Below are 19,148 nucleotides of genomic sequence, written 5' to 3' on the forward strand. Positions count from 1 at the left end.
TCCTTTGGGGATTTCTGCTCTGGGTAAATAGACATGCACAGTGTATGTGTACATGTGTCTTCCTGTGGTGGGATGCATGTTTATAAATTCTTACACTGTAGGTTTGTGTAGCTTGGCAGGCTACTCACTTGGGCAGTTTAAACTCAAGTGACTGATTGATTCAGAGGCATGAAAATGTTGTAATTTAATGCAATGTCATGCACACTATGCATGACTGTGAACTACATTACTGCAGAGCTGCACAGCTGTCCTTACCTGAGCAGAGGGAGAGTTGTATTTCTGCACTTATGCCTGGGAATCCCAAGCAATGTCCAACCGGACATTTATTGTGGCAAATAGTCTAAGGTCAACCAAAGTCTATCCTTAGGTGATTGGGGGCGGGGGTCAACATAACTTCCTTATTTGTAAAGATTCATTGTTTGTGTCAGTCAGTGCAGTTCAACTAAGAAATTGCTGGGCAAGGATTTCCTGAACAGGTTTGTTAGCTGATCTTTCATTGCATAACTCAACTTTTGCTAGTGCTGTATTACAAAGCATGCACTACAAAACGGATGAAATTCCAACAAGATATTATTAAATGCGTTAGAAACAGCAACTGAAATCTATACAAAAACATAAACTTGAAACATTTTTGATTTAGTAATTCAAATGCTATCCATGTAGTAAGATACAAAAAATTATATCAAAATTAAAAGAATCATCCAATAAATCAGCATCTTAAAATGACACGCACCGTTTCAAATAATTTTATTTTGGAAATTTGTACATTAAAAATGTCATTTGCTCCCAGAGATGTGACTGAAGATCATCCAGCAACATCATTTTAATTCCATATCCTAGTAAATTAAACTGGGCTCGGAATATTGCTAGAAAACTGATCAGCATGTTTCCAAGAAAACATTTTCAAAGGCAACTGTAACAAATATCTGTGCAGAAGAACCAGAGTGTTTTGAGTCCTTTTATATAATGACTCAAAGTTTTACATTAGACTTTCTTCTTTTCATAGTTTTTTTCTTTTTTAATGTATACTTGCCCTTCCCTTGATCCTGACGTGATATTCCTGTTATAGTTATTTAAAAGAATTGTTTTGTTTATATTATGTGCAATGTACATGTTTGGTTGTTTAAATGCATCTGAAATGTTAATTCTAAAACTGTCAGCACTTGGATTGATTGCAGCAATATTAGCATATTTTTTGTTCCAGCCCACTGAATAAAATATAAAAAGAAAGGCATTATTTACTTATGTTCTGGGGTATTTAATTAAATGTGCTCTGAACATTAAATGTTAGGATTGATGGAATGTGATAATACTGTCATATTTTCTTTGAACATACTAAAGCTTTTAGTAGCACTGACATTCCTGTAATCTTTAATGAAGCTATATGTAGGTAACTTAGCAGTGCTGAGGGGATGGTGCCCTGATGGTAATGTCCGTAGGACCTGGGTTTGAGTATTGAGTTTGAAGCTTTTCAAGAGCTGACCCAAGGTGCATAGTGAATGGCTGATAGTCACTCAGTTTACGAGAAGGTATGTGACGGACCAGTGAACTAATGGTGGTTAATAGCAGAGACTGCTGGAATGCACTTTTGCTTAAAGGTGTTTCAGGTCTGCACACTTCAGGAAAAAGGAAAACTGGATGTGCATTTGTAAGCAAAGGTACATGAAAGCAAAGTTGATTAGCATGGTGTACATTGCACATCATGAGCATGGATTATAGCATGCAATAACATTAAGCACATTAAAATAGAAAAAAATCATTTTGTAGCCATATATGATATACAACTGCCAAGCAGTGACTATCTGCATCCTAGGAATAAGTTACAAATTGGATAGTTCCCCTGGAAAAGGGAGGCATCTATGACTTATTGTGACGCTTTAGGTAAATATTTAACAATACCAAAAAAAAAGTAGCTCCCAAAAACCAGTGTAAAAAAACAAACACTAAGCAAAAAAAACACTGGAAAGCACAGAAGAGAGCGTTAAAAAAAAATATATATATATATATATAATATATATATGTGTGTGTGTATATGTGTGTGTGTGTGTGTGTATATATATATATATATATATATATATATATATATATATATATATATATATATATATATAGCACAGTTACACCTCTCTTATTTGCTATTTGTCACAGACTTCATTAGAAACATTGAAACATACTGAAATACCAACTTAAATACCTTAAACTAATTAAAAAAAACAAGCAAGTTGAAGAATCATCATCTCTCAAAAGAATTGGCCATTCTATGTATACTAAAAAGAATATTTCTCATGGTCAGTACATCAGGCCATTCATAGGAGAAGTCCTGGATAGTGACTTTGAAAATGAAAAGGTTTATTACTAATTTATTTCACGAAAAGGGCTAATCCAGTTGAGCTTTTGGAAAACTTAGCTAGTGAAACCCGTTCCAAAAGGGTGAATGATTTTCCTCCTGTATTGTTGAAAGGCTTCACCAAAAAAATGCAATGTGACAACTGTTTTTAAGAATCTAAACTGGAAGTTGGTTCTAGATATTGTTTGGATAGGAGTGTGGACAATGTAGCTATAAAGAATGCAATTTGTGACAATTGGAAATTTAGAATGGGAAATGGTGACTTCGCTAAGGTTTTAGGGGGTTCTGGTTTTGTGTATAGGAATCATGGTAGTATTAAACAATTATTAGAACATAACACTAAGTTGCTCCCCCAACACAAAAACCTTTAGGGATGTACAGGTGCTATAGTTGTAAACATGTTGATTCATTCATGAGGGTCCATATGTTGCTTTGGAGCATTTGGATTACATTTAGCAGTTCCAGGCAGGTTTAATTGTAAACGCTTCTGGTATGGTTTATATTGCATTATGTTCAGGTTGTCCTGCTTTTTATGTGGATATCGCCACCATAAGTTTGAATAAGAGGATCCAGGAACATCTTTATGCTATCAAAGTTAAAAATGAAAACAATGCTTTGTATAAACATTCTGTAGGTTGCGCTAACTACAAGGTGTATACCTTTACTATTTTGGACATTGTTAGAGTAGATTTAAGGGGTGGCAACTTGAAAAATATAGTAGAAAAAAGGGAAGCTGAGTGGCATATACGTTTGGCTGCCAATAATCCCCCTGGACTAAATGACAATATAAATATTAAGTGATTTTTATTGGATAGAATATTTGCCGTGTGTAAACAGTCAGCATATGGTTACCATAGAAAATCTTCTATAAAATAGTGCATGCTTGGAGTTGAATTAATTTTGTATTTATTTTAATGAGAAGTTGTCGTATTGCTTAATTGTTTTGAGAGACCGTGATTAGTCAACTTGCTTGTTAATTGTTTAGTTTCTTAAGGTGTTTAAGTTGGTAGTTCACCATGTTTCAATGTTTCAATGCTTCTGATGAAGGCCTTTGTGATGAATAGCGAATAATAAAGGTGTAACTGCGCTAAAATACTAAATATTTTTGACTGCTCTCCTCTGTGCTTTCCAGTGTTTTTTGGTAAATATTTAACAATGTTGAACTAATTTTCCTTCCGATATTTAGAGCATCAGTGACAAAAGTTAGTTAACTGCGAGAGGTATTTATAAACTACAGATGGTATCCCCTAGAGTATCCTGTCTGCTGTGTAGTCTATGTACCTTCCTGTCAGTAACATAATTCGAAGCAAATTACAGCCGATATCTTTGAATGTGTGTTCATAGGTCAGTACTATGCTATTGGCCCTAGGGCCTATACAAGTCTAGCCATAACAATTCCTGGCTATTTCTTCCCACAACATTTACTTCTCTGGACCCCTGTCTAGCAGGGTGACTAACATGAACCCCAGGGTGAAGTTCCTATCTCCCATCCAATTGTCAAGATTCCTTTTGAAGAGGGCCAAAGAGACACTCTGCTTGACATGTATGGACAGTCTATTCCAGAGTCTGGGGGTCAGGAAGGTGTTAAGACATGAGGAATAAATTGCATCATGTATAGTGTGCACAGTGTGTAGGGTCCTGCAGATACTACCTCCCATCAGATTTAAAACAGTGTTACCATATGTAGTAAAACGGCATAACTGCCATTTCCAGGATGCACTGTGAAGTCAGATCTTCGCTGTGTGCAAGGCTCATCACTGAATCATCAATATTGTACAACTACATATCCAAAGTAATTTGTTGTGATAAAGAGCTGCAGACATGGTATAAGCAAAGATGGCCAACTTTGCAATATATATATATATATATATATATATATATATATATATATATATATATATATATATATAATAATAATAATACCTCTTTTTACCACAATATGCTACAACAATTGATGTGAAAGTGAAGGATGCAAGTGTACCACAGCTATTTCTCAAGTTACTGACTGTCCTGGGTACTATGTCTGAATCAGACATACACCGCAATCTTGGACCCCTAGTAATTTGTAGAATGGGCATAGCACAATTAGATTTAATGGCACAATGACCACTGTGGACTGCTTGCACTAAATGTTGAGATGGCAGTATAATTAGAAAATGTTCTGCTTTTCAGTCATGTAGAGGAATAAATTATTAGTTTGTTTTTGCCACAGCCATGATGCAGCTGTTTGCACTTTATGCAGCAGTATACATTTGGTATGCCTGGTGTTCCTATTGACTGCGATTGTCAGGGATTCTAGTGTGTGGGGCATTAACTGATCATGGTGGTTATCTCTGCCACCACAAATTGGCATGCCTGCCACTATAGTTTCCAGTATGGCAATGCTTTATCTGTTAACTTGACATGTTCCTCGATATTTTTGTAATTCTGTTGTAGACATCTTGAGATAGGGCATCATCCTTCTACAGATGTCAGGTTACCGTTTGCTGAATTCTGTGTAGTTAATTCACAGTAGGAGCCCCATAAATGTCATCCCTGTTTGTACCCTCTTTATAAGTAAGCAAGAGGGTAGCTGTCCTGTAGGCCATTTTAAGCCTAGCCATCCCCTCTGAAGGTGAGAATCCAAGCTTGTATCTTTGAAGTTAACTCCCTAACCTTTACACTGCAATTCCCATGGACAGCCATTTCATTAGCATAATCCCTGCACACCTGGATTGCTCCTGGTCTGTGTTAGAGTATGCTGACATTTACTGACCTTTTGGGGGGGGCGGGTTGTGAACTGTATAGGACTAGGGTGTATGGTCACTATCTACAAGCTCCTCACATTTATAGACCATCTTTTTGAATGCAGCTCAGGTTATCTAAATGGGACAGTATAAGTAGATATGCAGGGGATACTTTCTGCAGGCATCTTGCATTGCAGCCTGCATTGCATTAATAGGTGGCCTGAAACGCTGAATTTACTTTTCATAGCATCTACCAAAACAGACATTGCATCTTTGAATGGTACTTTTTTTGTCAACATGCAACATGTGTATTCCTTTTGGTCAAAATACATGTATAGCACCTTTGAATTAAAATTAACTACTTTCTACAGGCAATGACATTGTATGCCTTTAACACAGTATTTTAATAAAAACCCTTCAGTTCTCCCCAAAGATTTACAGTGAAACATGCAGCATACATTTTATATATGCTCTGTTTAAGAACTCCTGTCACACTTGTAGTTGCTGCTACATAAATATTCATATAGATAAATTATTCATGAAGACCTCCATTTTATTAGAGAGTTTGAAACATTTGACAAAATGATTTACCACAAGTGTTTTAAATCTTATTAAATGAGTATTCCTGTAGCGTTGCACAATAATTTCAGTGGTACAGCTTTTGGGGGTATACAGATCAGTTTTATGAAAGTAAGTTTAGGCCATCTGTAAAGATTTCACACCATTATAACAGAATGGCATGCTTTGTTTTATGTCTTACTTTGATAGAGGTGATAAAAACTGAGTTCGTCTTAAGAGACGAGTTTTTGAAGAGAACTGAAAGATCCAATCAGACCTTTGAAATGCCCTTTGAAATGCTGCATAATCCAGAAGTCAAATGGTACACAGATTACTTGCTGTAAAGGCCTTAATCTGGTGTGTGACAATAGAACTTGCTGGAAGGACAGCTGTCTCTCCCAGAGGTTGCCACACCTTTGGAACACCTGTGCTTCATGTGAAGCACAGCACCTCATTGGCTCTATTCAAATGCAGTCTGGATGTTTGGATGGGTAAATGTAAATTTACCTCTGGGGTTCCACCTATGTCCCTCTTGGACAGGGTCGTTAGGTGCTTATCATAGAAATAAGGGTAAAACTTGGCTAGGCTTGAAAGGGCCCTAGGGCCATTAGCTTTGTAATTTGTTATGATCCTTAGGAGCTCTGGAAAGCTGTACTGTCTTGACTTCTTGCAAGAGGTATAAAGAAGTATTGTATTCTGTCTCAAGACGTAAATGCTACTAAATATAAATTATTTGTTTTATTTATTTTACATTTGTTGACCGGGATAGTCTGACTGGATACATACCCACTTTCAGCGGAGGCCCGGGGAGAAAAGCTCCAAGGTAGAACATACAGTAAAAATCAGAAAATTATTACAAGTTACACACAGTTTACAGGCTCCAGTTGAGCAAGCAGGTAATATGATCATACATTTTAAAACAGAGTTGATAAATTGACTATAAACAACCAATCTGTTCAGCCAAAGCTCTCTTTATAAAGGAGCATTCATTGGACTTCAGGTGGTAATTTATTCCATGTTACTTTTTGTTTTAGAAATTTATAGAAGTAGAAAATCTTTTTGTGTATCATTTTTTGTTTGCTTTCCTGTTGGAACTCGCTCAATGGCTCTTCTACCTGTACCCAGTTGGCCATTTTGATCCACAGGGGTTCAGGCTGAGCCTTCCTCTGTGACTGTGCCAGCTGGTTCTGATCTCAGTCATTAAATTCATTTTATTCTTGCCTTGGAAGCAAACCCAATCCATCCATTCTGACAGTAGCAAGATTTGGGTGGTAGGGATTAGGCCAGTTTGCTGGTCCTGTGAGGTGGCCTGTATGCCACCCCGGAGCACCCCCCGGCCTGTATGGCACCCTCAACTCTTGGTGTTTTCTGAGCTCTGTGTTCTTCCACCTCAAGAAACATGCTTCTACTCTCTAAACCATTTATGTGCCTCCCAACAATGGCAGCACATTCTTAAGCTTATGGTCCATACCACTGCTTCTGCTAGGGGTCATCCAAGTGGTGAGCCAAACACTTTACTTCCTCCTGGATGGATGAGCCATCAATTACTGCTCACTTGCATCCCTCCATGGGCAACTCCTACAGATGTCTAGGCTGCTGTTCAAACTGAAGTTTGCTGTGCAGCCGTAGTCTGGGCTTTATCCCTCTATGCTATGGAGCCAGTGACCTTTTCCATAATGATGTAGTCGGTGCTTGAAGTATTACTTGTACTCATTGCCCATCATGAAAGATTTGAGTATTGCATTAAGCAGCTTGTGTGTATGTTTTTGCTTTAGTGTAGTTGTAAATGAGCAGCATAGATACCCAGAAACATCAGTCAGCTAATTCGAGAGAAGTTACTCTAGATTAATGAGGATGAATGAGTTTTAAACTAACAGCATTTTCTCATATTTAATTATTTTTTACCATATGTCATCTCATGATTATATACTTGTTACCCTGAATATTGCCCTGATAAGAAACTTCCTTTCTTGCACATTAGTATCAGCTTAGTAGGAAAAACAGAGCTTTCAAATCAAACTGTCTTGACAATTATTTTCTGGACACCACCATTTTGAGAATATATAATCCTCCATAAACGTCTGACCCACTTGTCTCCCTCTTCTGCCTCAAAAAATCACAACCTTGGAAAAGTCTATTATTTTCAGGGGGGTTAAGCTGTTGGTATGCTAACCCATTGCTGGTGTAGTGGAAGTAATGTTGAGAAGCCGCTTAATGTGTGCATTTGAATATTTTACACTAATTTGTTCTCTTGCTTGGGTGAGGAACAACCAGTGTGTGTGTAAAGTCGGCGCACTCTAGTGCTTTGGATTTCATCACAATGTCTTGAGTGCCGCCCGTGTGAGGCAGACTCTTATGACCTAAACGTGTTGCAGCCTCTGGTTTTCAGAAAATGCATCTTTACTTTGAAGTCTTGCACGGTTTCCCTGAGGTTGGGAGAGCTGTCATGGGCTGCTTGATTTCTGTCTCTTCTAATGTACTTGTCAGAGGCTTGGGTCATAACTTTCATACTTGTCACCTACTTAAATGACATTGCTGTCCTCTCTTCCAACTTTTAATAGGGTGAAATACAAGTCCTAAAGTATGTAGAAATACAAGTCCTAAAGTATGTAGTATTGGGGAAGTGTCCTGTATTAATAAGCCTGCCCTCCCCTATATACGCTCGCTGGTATTGGTCATATGTTGGCAAGCTATTTCCCACCTTAAAGTTGCCTCAAAAGAGGTCACAGAAATTCTCAACCATTTTAACTTAACTTTTTTTTTTTTTTTTTAATTGACCTAGGTTCTACTTTTCTGACTTTTATTGCTGGTATGGTGGGTAAGTGTGACACCCATGCACTGGGCCAGCAATCAAGGAGCCTCAATCCTCACCACTAACACCAGTGAGGGGCGTTCATACAGGGAAAGGATAATAAATACCCACACAGTAAAGTACAATTTCCCTTAAGAGCACACAGAGATCAGTCAGTCTGGGGCTGGTTTCTCCCTTTCTCTCCAGGTCCCCAGTAAGTCTTCTCACTGGCACAGTTATAGGGCACAGATCTCAGCCTAGTGGGCAAGCTAAAACCTCCAGCACCCTTTGTCCAATCAGTGCTTCATTTCCCTGCCCAAGTAGCTGACACACATGCACTTTGAGATGAGAGTTGTATACAACCATACAGACACTCCTGGGGAAGGCTGGTACAGCTGTGACTCCAGCTGTGTCCCTTTTACCCAGACTATACAATAGTACCACTTGCCACCACCCACTAATATCAGGTAATCAAAGGCCCTTATTAAAGGGTGTCCAGTTATTAATGTGCAATGGTATCCAAATAGTAAAGTTTGACTGGACAGCAAAGCTTATTTGGAGTGACTTGGTAAGTATCACTATATACATGCAATGTACTCTTAGAGCGTAAATAAAGGCTGTCCAAAACATGGCCCGCAGGCCACATGCAGCTCGCAGTGCAGTTCTGTGTGGCCTTCGAACCAAAATATTCAATGTTCCCTCATCTTTTAAAAAATGCGCTGGATTCAAACAAATGAATGGCTACCACTATGTACTTGCAGCTTCCGCATATCAAATTGTGCACTGATTCTGTCCTAGGCTTGCTACTTACCTTTTGACCATGTGACAGTATATTTGCGTGATGTTCCAAACTTTTAACGATTTAATTTTATCTCATTGTGAATGCGAATGGTTGAAAGAAATGATTAAAAAGAGGATGCTAATTTTTTTTCACATCTCTATTGCCCCCCCCCCACCACCACCACCACCACAGTCCCAACAACTTTCGCATCACTGTGCCCGTCTGCATTCTCCACAGTGTGGGTGTTCCAACGCGGCACCATCTTCATTGTTTTTTTTTTTTTTCTGACCTAATAAATGTACTTAAATTATTTCTGTGATTAATGCCTTAACTTTGTTCCTGCTACCTTTGTCAGTTTGGCGGACTGATCGTGATAAAACTTGCATAGCTCTGTACAGTAATTGTCAGTAAAACTCAATATTAATGTTGGAATGAGGGTAAAATTGTAACCTGTCCTGTTATTTTCTCCAATGTGCAGCGGGCAGCAGATGAGCAGTTAACAGGCTTACATTTCTCTTTCTTGCTTGTCTAGCAAGGTTGAAGGGTAGTACAGAATCGGCTTACAACTGCATTAAAATTTTGGTGATTTTGTACTTTACAAGGACTTTCATTTTCTTTGCGCATACCAAATCAACAGCAATTAATTTAATTTCAGAATGATATGTGTATATTATTTTGATTACTGGGAAGGAATGCATTTAAATCTTTCGGTTCAGATTTAGAGATAATCTTACTTGTTCACACACTGGATGAGCATCACAGTAACTTGTATGTAAATTTGTAAAGCACTTTGTATAAGCGTCAAATCCAATCTCTCTCTCTCTCTCTCTCTCTCTCTCGGCTTTCCCCGGTTAGGAATCGCCACAGTGGATCACCTTGTCTGTTCATGATTGGCAGTGGAGTTTTACGGTGTCGAGTTGCCAGCCCGGCACCCAACCTTCCACTGAAGGCACGCACTCATGCCTACGGCCAATTTTAGCATGTCCAATCCACTTGCAGCATGTCTTTGGGGATGTGGGAGGGAACCGGAGCACCAGGAGGAAACCCACACAACCACATGGAGGACATGCAGACTCCGCACAGAAGACAACCCAGCCGAAGATCAAACCGGAGAGCCTCTTGCTGTAAGGTGACAACACTAACTACTGCAGCACCGCAGCCGTCCTAAGTGTCAAATCCAATCCCACTCCAAAATGTGTTTGACAGTGTTATTTGAGTAATAATGTTGTGCCTGTTGAGTGTAAAAGAAAACCATGTGCACATCTGTTACTATGCTATGCAAATGTTTGCTCTGGTGGCATAGCTCTCAACCAGTCAGGGAAAAATGTAAGTAAAATCAGGGACAAATCCAGAAAAAAATGAGGGACATTCAGGGACACTTTTAAAATATTACTATAACTAAAGATGTTAGTAGAATAAGTGTGAATTAATATACATTTCCTGAAGGAAAAGCAGTCTATAACTTTTAAGTATTGTCATTATTAAGTATAATTTACCACTTTTCTTCCAAATGGCAGCAATATTAGTAGGGATTAAGAGCTAAATGAGTCCATTCCTGAAAATTCGGGACAGTTGAGAGGTATGCGTCCGGTGTGCTCATTATGATTTTCTTTAAGTACATAAGATCTTTCTTTTGACAATGGGGGTAATGAAGAGGATTTTCAAATCTCTATTGACGTGTCAGGAGCAGATTTGTGGAAGATGCATTTTGTGTGAATAACTATAAGGTCAATGATGTACCAAATTATTGAGGACTCCTGCTATGTCTGGTGTCATTTTTGCATTTTTCCCCATGCAAGACGCCTTCCATTAAAAGATCTCTAGGCATTTTCCTGCATTGCTCTCCTACATCTGATGTGCTGGGTCTTTGCAGGCCTTGTGGAATGCTTACATGTCAGTCATTTCTGTACAAGTTCAAGGTTTGTGTCTGTACAGGAGTGGGTTTGGCCTTGTCCCCATAGGTCTGAGCTGCAAGCTAATGACTGTCATCTGGTGGTCTTAGTTACTTTGCAAAACCCATTTTTTTTAGTTTTAATTGTGATTGAACATAAAAAAAAATACATATTTACAAAGTTCTGTGCCAAGTCACAGTTAAGTAGTTGAATGCTAAATGTGGTTTACACCAAACCACATTTCTGTTGCTGCTGTAGTGTAATACCATACCTCTCAACCAGTCGGGGACAAATTTAAACAGAATCTGGGATAAATCCAGAAAATATCGGGGACAATCAGGGATGCTTTTAAATATTGGTTATAATTAACTTGAGACATTAATAGAAAATACTGTGAATTAATATACATTTCCTGAAGGAAACGAAGTCTACAAGTCCTAATTATGATGCCGTGGTGGTATGACGGTAGCGTTGTTACCTCACAGCAAGAGGTTCTCCCGTTCGATTCTCTGCTTGGCTTGGGAGTGCCTTCTGTGTGGTGTCTGCATGTCCTCCCCACGGTTGGGTAGTGTTCGAAAGACATGAGTGCGTTAATGGGTGCACCTTCGTTGAAGGTTGGGTATCGAGCTGGCACCTCGGCATTTCATAAAAATCTACTGCCAATCATTAGCGACCTGAGTTCTGCTGTGGCGACCCCTTACCAGGAAAAAGCCGAAAGACCAACATTAAGTATAGTTCACCACCTTTCCTCCAGTGAGGCTAGATCCCCAAGTGATGGCACTGGGAATTGGGGGTAGCACAGAATCGCATACAAACTTAAAAAAAAAATCCAAGGATGTCTGCTATGACTAAGAAAATCTGAAAGAAAAAGACTTAACTGGACAGTGAGGCACTGGGATTGAAGAGAAGGAACTAAATGTGGCACAGTAGGACAGCAAGAAGGAAAGCCTTGGCTGGAGCAGCCAAAGATATGATGCTATTCAGTGATGAGCTGATAGAATGGTGATAAAAGGGGCTGTGTTTGAGCTTGCTGGGCACATGAAGAAAGGAGAAGGCATTCTCCAACACAGGCACAGATTTTTTACAAGTGGGCAAATGGGGACAATTTGTGACTAGGAGGGCTGTTGGAGAATAAAGTTGACACTGAAGCAGTAATTTTGTACACCAACTTGTTTGAGTGTTTTCCTGATATGTATACATTTCGCTGTGGTAGAATGCACTGGTTCAGGAAGGATTGCTGAGATGCTTGATAATTAAAAAGCTTCAAGGCCAGTCAATGACTGTTCAATGTAGGTGTTATGTATATATGTGTGTGTGTATATATATATATATATATATATATATATATATATATATATATTGTATAATAATGGCTGCAAACAGAAGTATGGTGGTAGATAATTTCTCTCGTGTTACATTAAGGAAGACAGATAAACTTCCTACCTTTTAATTTAGTTTGTTTATTTAAAGTTGAGGAGGACAGCTCCATGATGTTTGGCATTTACTGATGTTCTGTTACTTTCCTCTTTAGGAAAGTTTAAAGTTTGGAGTATTTATTGAGTGTTACTATCCTAACAACCTATCTGACCTAGCTCTGCTATAAGGGGTTGTGCATTAAGGCAGGAAGATCCAGTTATGCTTCTTAAAGTTGAGCCCTTTGTACTTGAGTTTGACGTATTGTTACTGTTGAATTTAAGACAGCATTATTTTCCATACTCACTGTATTAGAGTTAGATTAGACTGAAGAAAGATATCCAGTGCATGAAAAGTTTGTGCTAAGAGGTTTTGTTCACTGTTTTGTTCCAGGCCTCCAGGGTGAATCGTGTGGTCGCATTTCTGTGCAGTTAGTGTTGCTGGCTTGGTCACCATACTGAGGTTGTGTTTACTGCTACTTATCCTCAAAGAAAAATGCCTAACAAGAAAAGAAAAATTGAAGATGAAAAGCGAGTGTATCAAAGCCAAGGAGAATCAGACTATTTGATTGCAAACAGGAATAAAACTGACTTGTTTGCATGCAAGTTTTGTCAGTGCCTGAAGAGTATAATGTGAAACAACACTAAAGTACATTACACAGTAAAACATTTCATATGCATAGTGGAGAATCAAGATGCACCGTTATTGCAGAATATAAGATGAAATTGATGCAGCAAACCATTTTTTTTGCAAAAGATAGCACTGAACAAAGTTCTAGCCTTGCTACTTCGTACAAAGTATCATTGGACTTAGCAAAAGCAAAAAAGCATTTTCGTAATGGTGTGATAGTGAAGAAATGTGCAATTGAAATGGCAAAACAATTTAATGAGCCAAAATTAGCTGAAAAGTTTGCAACAGTGGCATTATCTCAACAAACCATTGCAAGACTCGTACAACACATGGATCAATATGTTGCAAAAAAGTAATGTGATTTAATAGCAAAATGTGAGTACTTTTCATTGTGTCTGGATGAAAGCACTGATCAAACAGATGCAAGTCAACTGTTAATTTTTGTTCGAACTATTCAAGAGGACTTCACTATTAATGAAGAACTCCTCGGTCTTTTATCTTTACATGGGACTATTAAAGGTACTGACATTTTTGAAGCAGTTCAAAAGTCTTGCTATGAACTATGGAGGATTTGATAAATGTTCCTGCATTGTAACAGATGGGGCCAAAGTTATGACTGGGACTGAAAGCAGTTTTTGTGGACTATTGAAACAAAATAATATTACTTGCCTAACTATTCATTACGTAATTCACCAAGAAACACACAGGAAAATTTCTACGTCAAGCCAATGCCATGAAAGTAGCTGCAAAAAAAAAAAAAAAAAAAAACTAATTATATGAGGAGGGAATAGATCCCGAGTCATTGTAAGTTTTGAGATTTCTTGAGTGAAACAGATGCTGCATATGGGGATTTGCTCCTTCATTCTGATATTGAGTGCTGGAAAATGTCTGGAAAGCTTTTTGGCCATTCAGAAATGCCCATATTTCTTAAAAACTAAGTCTGACACAACAGAACTTGAAAATCAAATGCAAGATCCCATATTTTTATCAGATCTTGCATTTGTAATAGATATGACAAACCATTTGAATGAGCTGAACTTAAAACTGCAGGGCAGACAGAATATTGCCAACTTGTATGGCCATTTGAATGGCTTTAAACATTGAAGCTTTTTAAATCAACATTGGCTAATATTTTTACTTTTTTCCGAATTGCAAACAACATTTTGAAGAAATGAAGAATTTTGAGGAAATATCATTTTCAGCTCGTGTACAATATATTGATATGATTACTGAGGATTTTGAGAATCGATTTGGTGATTTTTATGGAACTTGAAGAAGGTATTTCAATTTTCAGTCTGCCCTTGACTGTCACCATTGAAAATGTAAGATCTGACCTTCAGCTGGAATTGTGCGATTTGCAGTCAGACCATTTTTATACCAACAGAAGTGAAAAAGGGAAAATATTTTTTTAAATTACTACCAATAGAAAGATACCTGTAATTGAGAACGTTTGGACTTGCTCAAGATGTGCTCAATGGTCGGGAGGACATATCTTTGTGACAGCACTTTCTCAACTATGAAATTCATTAAATCAAAGTACAGATGCTCATTGACAGATAATTGTCTTGCAAATTTACTGCGATTTGGCAACTACAAGTATCGACCTTGACATAGCTACTTTAGTAAATGAAGCTAAACTACCACAGAGCTCTCATTAAAATGAAGATGTCGAGAGGTATGCTGGCCAGAAATGGAAACAGGATTTGGTCATAACTTTTTAAACAGAGGTGTATAAGCACTCCAGAACAGACATTGTTTCTAAAAATGACTCTTTGTGCATTTTTATCTACCAATTTCCAGTGGTTCAGACCTGTGAAGAATTGACTTAAGGCTGCACTGCCAGAGGCTGCCAAGAAGAGTCAGCATGCAGAAGCAGACACTGACACGGTTAGCTGAATTATGAGGGTTAAATGCTAGCAGGTTTAATATTTTATTTACTACATTTAGAAAACTTGCCCTTAATGGAAAGATGTGTTCTTTAAAAATTACTGCATCTTGTCTGTTTCAATAAAAAGTTTTGTACACACCATGTCTTCTTATGAAATTGTCAAAGTACTTGCTAAACCTAACTAATGGTTGGACTCTCCAGGTAATTTCAATGTATGTACTGTATTTATTGTGCATGTGGCCCCTCGATGTATATATATATATATATATATATATATATATATATATATATATATATTTTTTTACCTAAGGTTGGGCAGCCCTGGCTTAAATTATCTCTACACAAAAATAGCCACAGTTGAATGGTTTAAAAATATTTGATAATAAAAACACAAGACAATACTTACTACACTGTGCTAGTCAAGAGTTCAAAGATCACAAAGAAATGTTTAAAATAATAGTCTAATAGTTCTGACATCAACACAGAAAAACACTTGGAAATAGCTAGGAAATAGGAAGATTAGACTAATAGAAAACTCTAAATTCTAAGATCCTACTTGCATATAGACACAGGACAGTGTTAGTGATGTTGAATGGCCTCAAGACAAATGCTCTTATCCTCTCATTCTTTCTGTTCTTAAACTGATAACACAGTCCCACTTATTCATTTCAGATTACATAATTTATTTCTAGTTCCCAGGCTAACAGATTCTCAGTGGTTAATAGCCCCTTTGATCTTGCAGCTGGTCAGGAACCAGAGCAATAAAGGAAATTTATACATGTAAATTTTAGCCATTAACTCTGGCCTCAAAACTATAGACAGAATTCCTTCATCCAGACATATTAGCTCAGTTTTTTGATATAAAAAAATTGACTTATCAGCTTTGTTACAGCCGAGTGCACTGTTACATTTTTGCAGGTCCATATTTAACACCATTTTTCCCATTTAAGAGAATAAGCCTGTGGCTTATATTAATATTTACAAATGACAGAATTATCTACAAAATTCTATCCGGCTAGGCTGGCAGCCTTTACCTATCTTCACAGTAAGTAGTGGGTAACTGTGTAGTATCCAGCAGATCAACATATTTCGAAATAAAACTGCACAGAACCAAAGAATATTACATTCAAGATCATTTCAAGATGCTGCACATGACGGTTCTAGGAGGATGCACTGGAAAATTTCACAGAAAAGGTAACAGATGGATTAAAAAGATTTACAATCATCTATTGAGTGAAAATCAAGGATGGAATTCAAGAGCTCATGACACAGAGCCAATCATTCATATGAGGGTGGGATAAGTTGAAGTGGGATCTACAGATTTTTAGGCAGGGAATGGGACACCTAGACAGTCTTCATCTACTAAAGTTAATGCTTCTGTGACTCATCAAAGCTGGAGATTATCCGTATCTGTGATGCCAATCTAGCTGCACTGTGGCCCTCTGGATTGCTTTGCAAGTGGCTGTCTGTCAGAATGTTCAGACTGTACATTCTGTGACCGTTGTCTGGGAGTTTGTCCTGACGTTTTTTTGTTGATTCCATCATGGAAGAAACCTTACAGAACTGGGCTAGGGCAAGCAAAACTGCGGACATGTCATCGGTCCCATGTTTCCCATTTTTCTGTGTGGTTAGATTGTTGCATCAGCATTTGCTCTAGGTGATTTTGGAACATTAGCCACTATGGAGTGTAAAGATTTAGTTAGCCAGATGTACAAGGTATTGTCCAGAAATTAGCACCAAGATTAAGACCATGAGCTGTAGTTCCTGCACTACAGGATTTGATTCTCTGCCATCATTTGTGTAATTTTGAACAAGTTGCTTAACCGGGTGTTGCTCCAGGATCATCCCTAAAAAGTGACTGATCACTGGGCTTACCTCGGAATGTGAATTATTATTATTATTGTGAGTTGCGATTTTATTACTTCAGATAATATTGGCATTGTAATATTGTGGATCTGGGCATGTTGATTACATTCACTTTACTGTTTGTAAATGAAATTAATTTCCTTTGATCTTTTGCCCTGATCTGTTCTTATGCTCCAACTACTCCAACCTAATTTACAAATCTGGCCGAAGGTCAATAAGTGAGAAAATGTCTGTTCCAGAGCTATGCTACAACACTCTGATCTGGTCACTTATCCTGACTCCTGACAATGCAGTTTAGTGTCATGAAAGCCATCTGCCAGGCCATTCAGTAGGTCAGTTGCTTGCTGTGGCACTGTAAGGTTTTTGGAGAGAGATGGGAGTGAGTGATTGTAGTAACTCACTTGCTTGGGAGGAAGAGAGGTCATAGAATTTAGGGGGGCAATCTCTAGGGGAGACTAGACCTTTTTTGGAGGTCTACTAGATATAGGCATACATGACTAACAAAGCTGGATTTAGGATGTGCCTTGGATGATCTCCCCCGTAATCCATCACTTGGGCCCTAGAGAGCCTTGTATGTATATGGATTATTCTACTGGATATGGCATATCCAAAACTGTTATTTAAATGGTATAATGTTATAAGGATCTCGGATTCCAATGTAAAACTGTCACCACAGTGGGATGTAATGGGTGTTACGGGTACTTGGGGCCCCCCCAGGTATCTGAAATCCGTGAGGAAAGTGGTATGGAAAAAAAAATCACATTTGGACAGGCTCCCAAATTACCCCATGAAAACGATTGTGATGAGCATTACCAGGTTAGGAAAGGAATTAAAATCTCTGTACTTAATGGGTACCTTTTTTTTTTTTTTTTCCCCTGAGAATCTTTTAAAAGGAATGTTCTCACAGCTGGCTTTAATTTGCCTGAATTTAAAGTGCAGGACACAGTATGTGCAGCATGTTACAAATTTTCAAGGCAGTGGTTACAAAGTTCCTGATTAAAAAAATATCTTTCAAATTAAATTTCCTCATACTTTGTGTACAGCATGTCCAGAAATAGCTTTACTATATGATGACACCAAGGTCACTTAAAAGATTAAATTGCAGTTTAAAATATGTCATGCATGCAAAATTGAGTGTGTAAGAATATTAAGCTGTGTATTTTAATGCACTGATTTTTTTTTTTTTGTAACCGTACAAGACTGACCTAAATAAATGTGTTCTTTGATTCCTTTAACAAATTTAAATGCATCTGAAATGAATGTACTATATGGAGTTGATAGCAGGCATGAGATGCTAATGGTCTGTTTTTCTGCTCTTTCTAGTTAACCTCTTGGATTCTAAAGCAGTACAAGGAGAACTGGGCTGGATCTCCTATCCATTACATGGGGTGAGTCTATGGCCATGTTGCAGTTAAGGTCATTGTCACTGGACATGTGTGTGTCTGAGTGGTGTGGGTGGATGTTGTATGGGCTCATTGCAGCCATAGAATTGGGTAGTCGTACGTCTGAATCCCATGAGCTTCTGAAGACTGGGTTATAAACTTCTAAAGAGTGATGGTTTCAGAAGTTCTCCGACTTGAGTGTATAAATAATGTAAGAGAATGATCGAAGATAGAATATTTGTCTATACTGCAGATGCAAGTGCGCTGTTGCTGGTGTATAATGGCATGTGATAGTCCCATATTGTGTAATTAGTGTGGTACATCTGAGTCATGGGATCACACTGCTGTCCTGCAGCTAGACCCACATACCATGGAGCACACTTTCCCCATACTGCTGACTCTTCCTAGAGTTGGGGTTTACACCAGTGTTTCTCTCTATCCTCTGGATCCTTGTGTGAATTTACTTTCCATATAATCTATCAGAAGAGAGACAGCCTCTTTGAATGGCACGGAGTTTCATTGTGTACACGTCTGCAATACTTTTACCAGATATAGCGCCTTCTGGGTTACCATGTCTAGGGCTTAAGAACTGTTTGGTTAGAAATCATTTAATTAGGCTGACTGCCCTTGTCTTCTGCCTTCCAAATCAATTGTATTTAACTGAAATTATTTATATTTCTTTCACGCACGGGCGTGGATTGAATTGATATGCTATGTAGTGCGTTTCCTTACTGCCTTAAGCTTCAGTCAGATTTTATTTCTTGTGCCATTCTTTTGCCATATAATAGTTAGTTTTTGTAATTTGTGGCAAATAGTACTTTCCACTGCATACTTCTCTGGCTAGCCACAAACTCAGTTCTACTAAAACATCAGT

General features: G+C 38.1%; 1 protein-coding gene across 1 annotated transcript in view; it reads left to right on the plus strand.

Annotated features, from left to right (window-relative positions):
- EPHA3 (EPH receptor A3) overlaps positions 1–19,148 on the plus strand; it is a gene marked incomplete in the record, with an annotated part of 1,122,317 nt that overhangs the window by 231,873 nt on the left and 871,296 nt on the right. Inside the window, 1 exon segment of the mRNA XM_044072146.1 lies at positions 18,216–18,280. Coding sequence (XP_043928081.1) covers positions 18,216–18,280 — 65 coding nt within the window.

This window comes from Protopterus annectens, chromosome 5.part0 (assembly GCF_019279795.1).
Source record: "Protopterus annectens isolate FY-2018-M chromosome 5.part0, PAN1.0, whole genome shotgun sequence".
Taxonomy (NCBI): Eukaryota; Metazoa; Chordata; order Ceratodontiformes; family Protopteridae; genus Protopterus; species Protopterus annectens.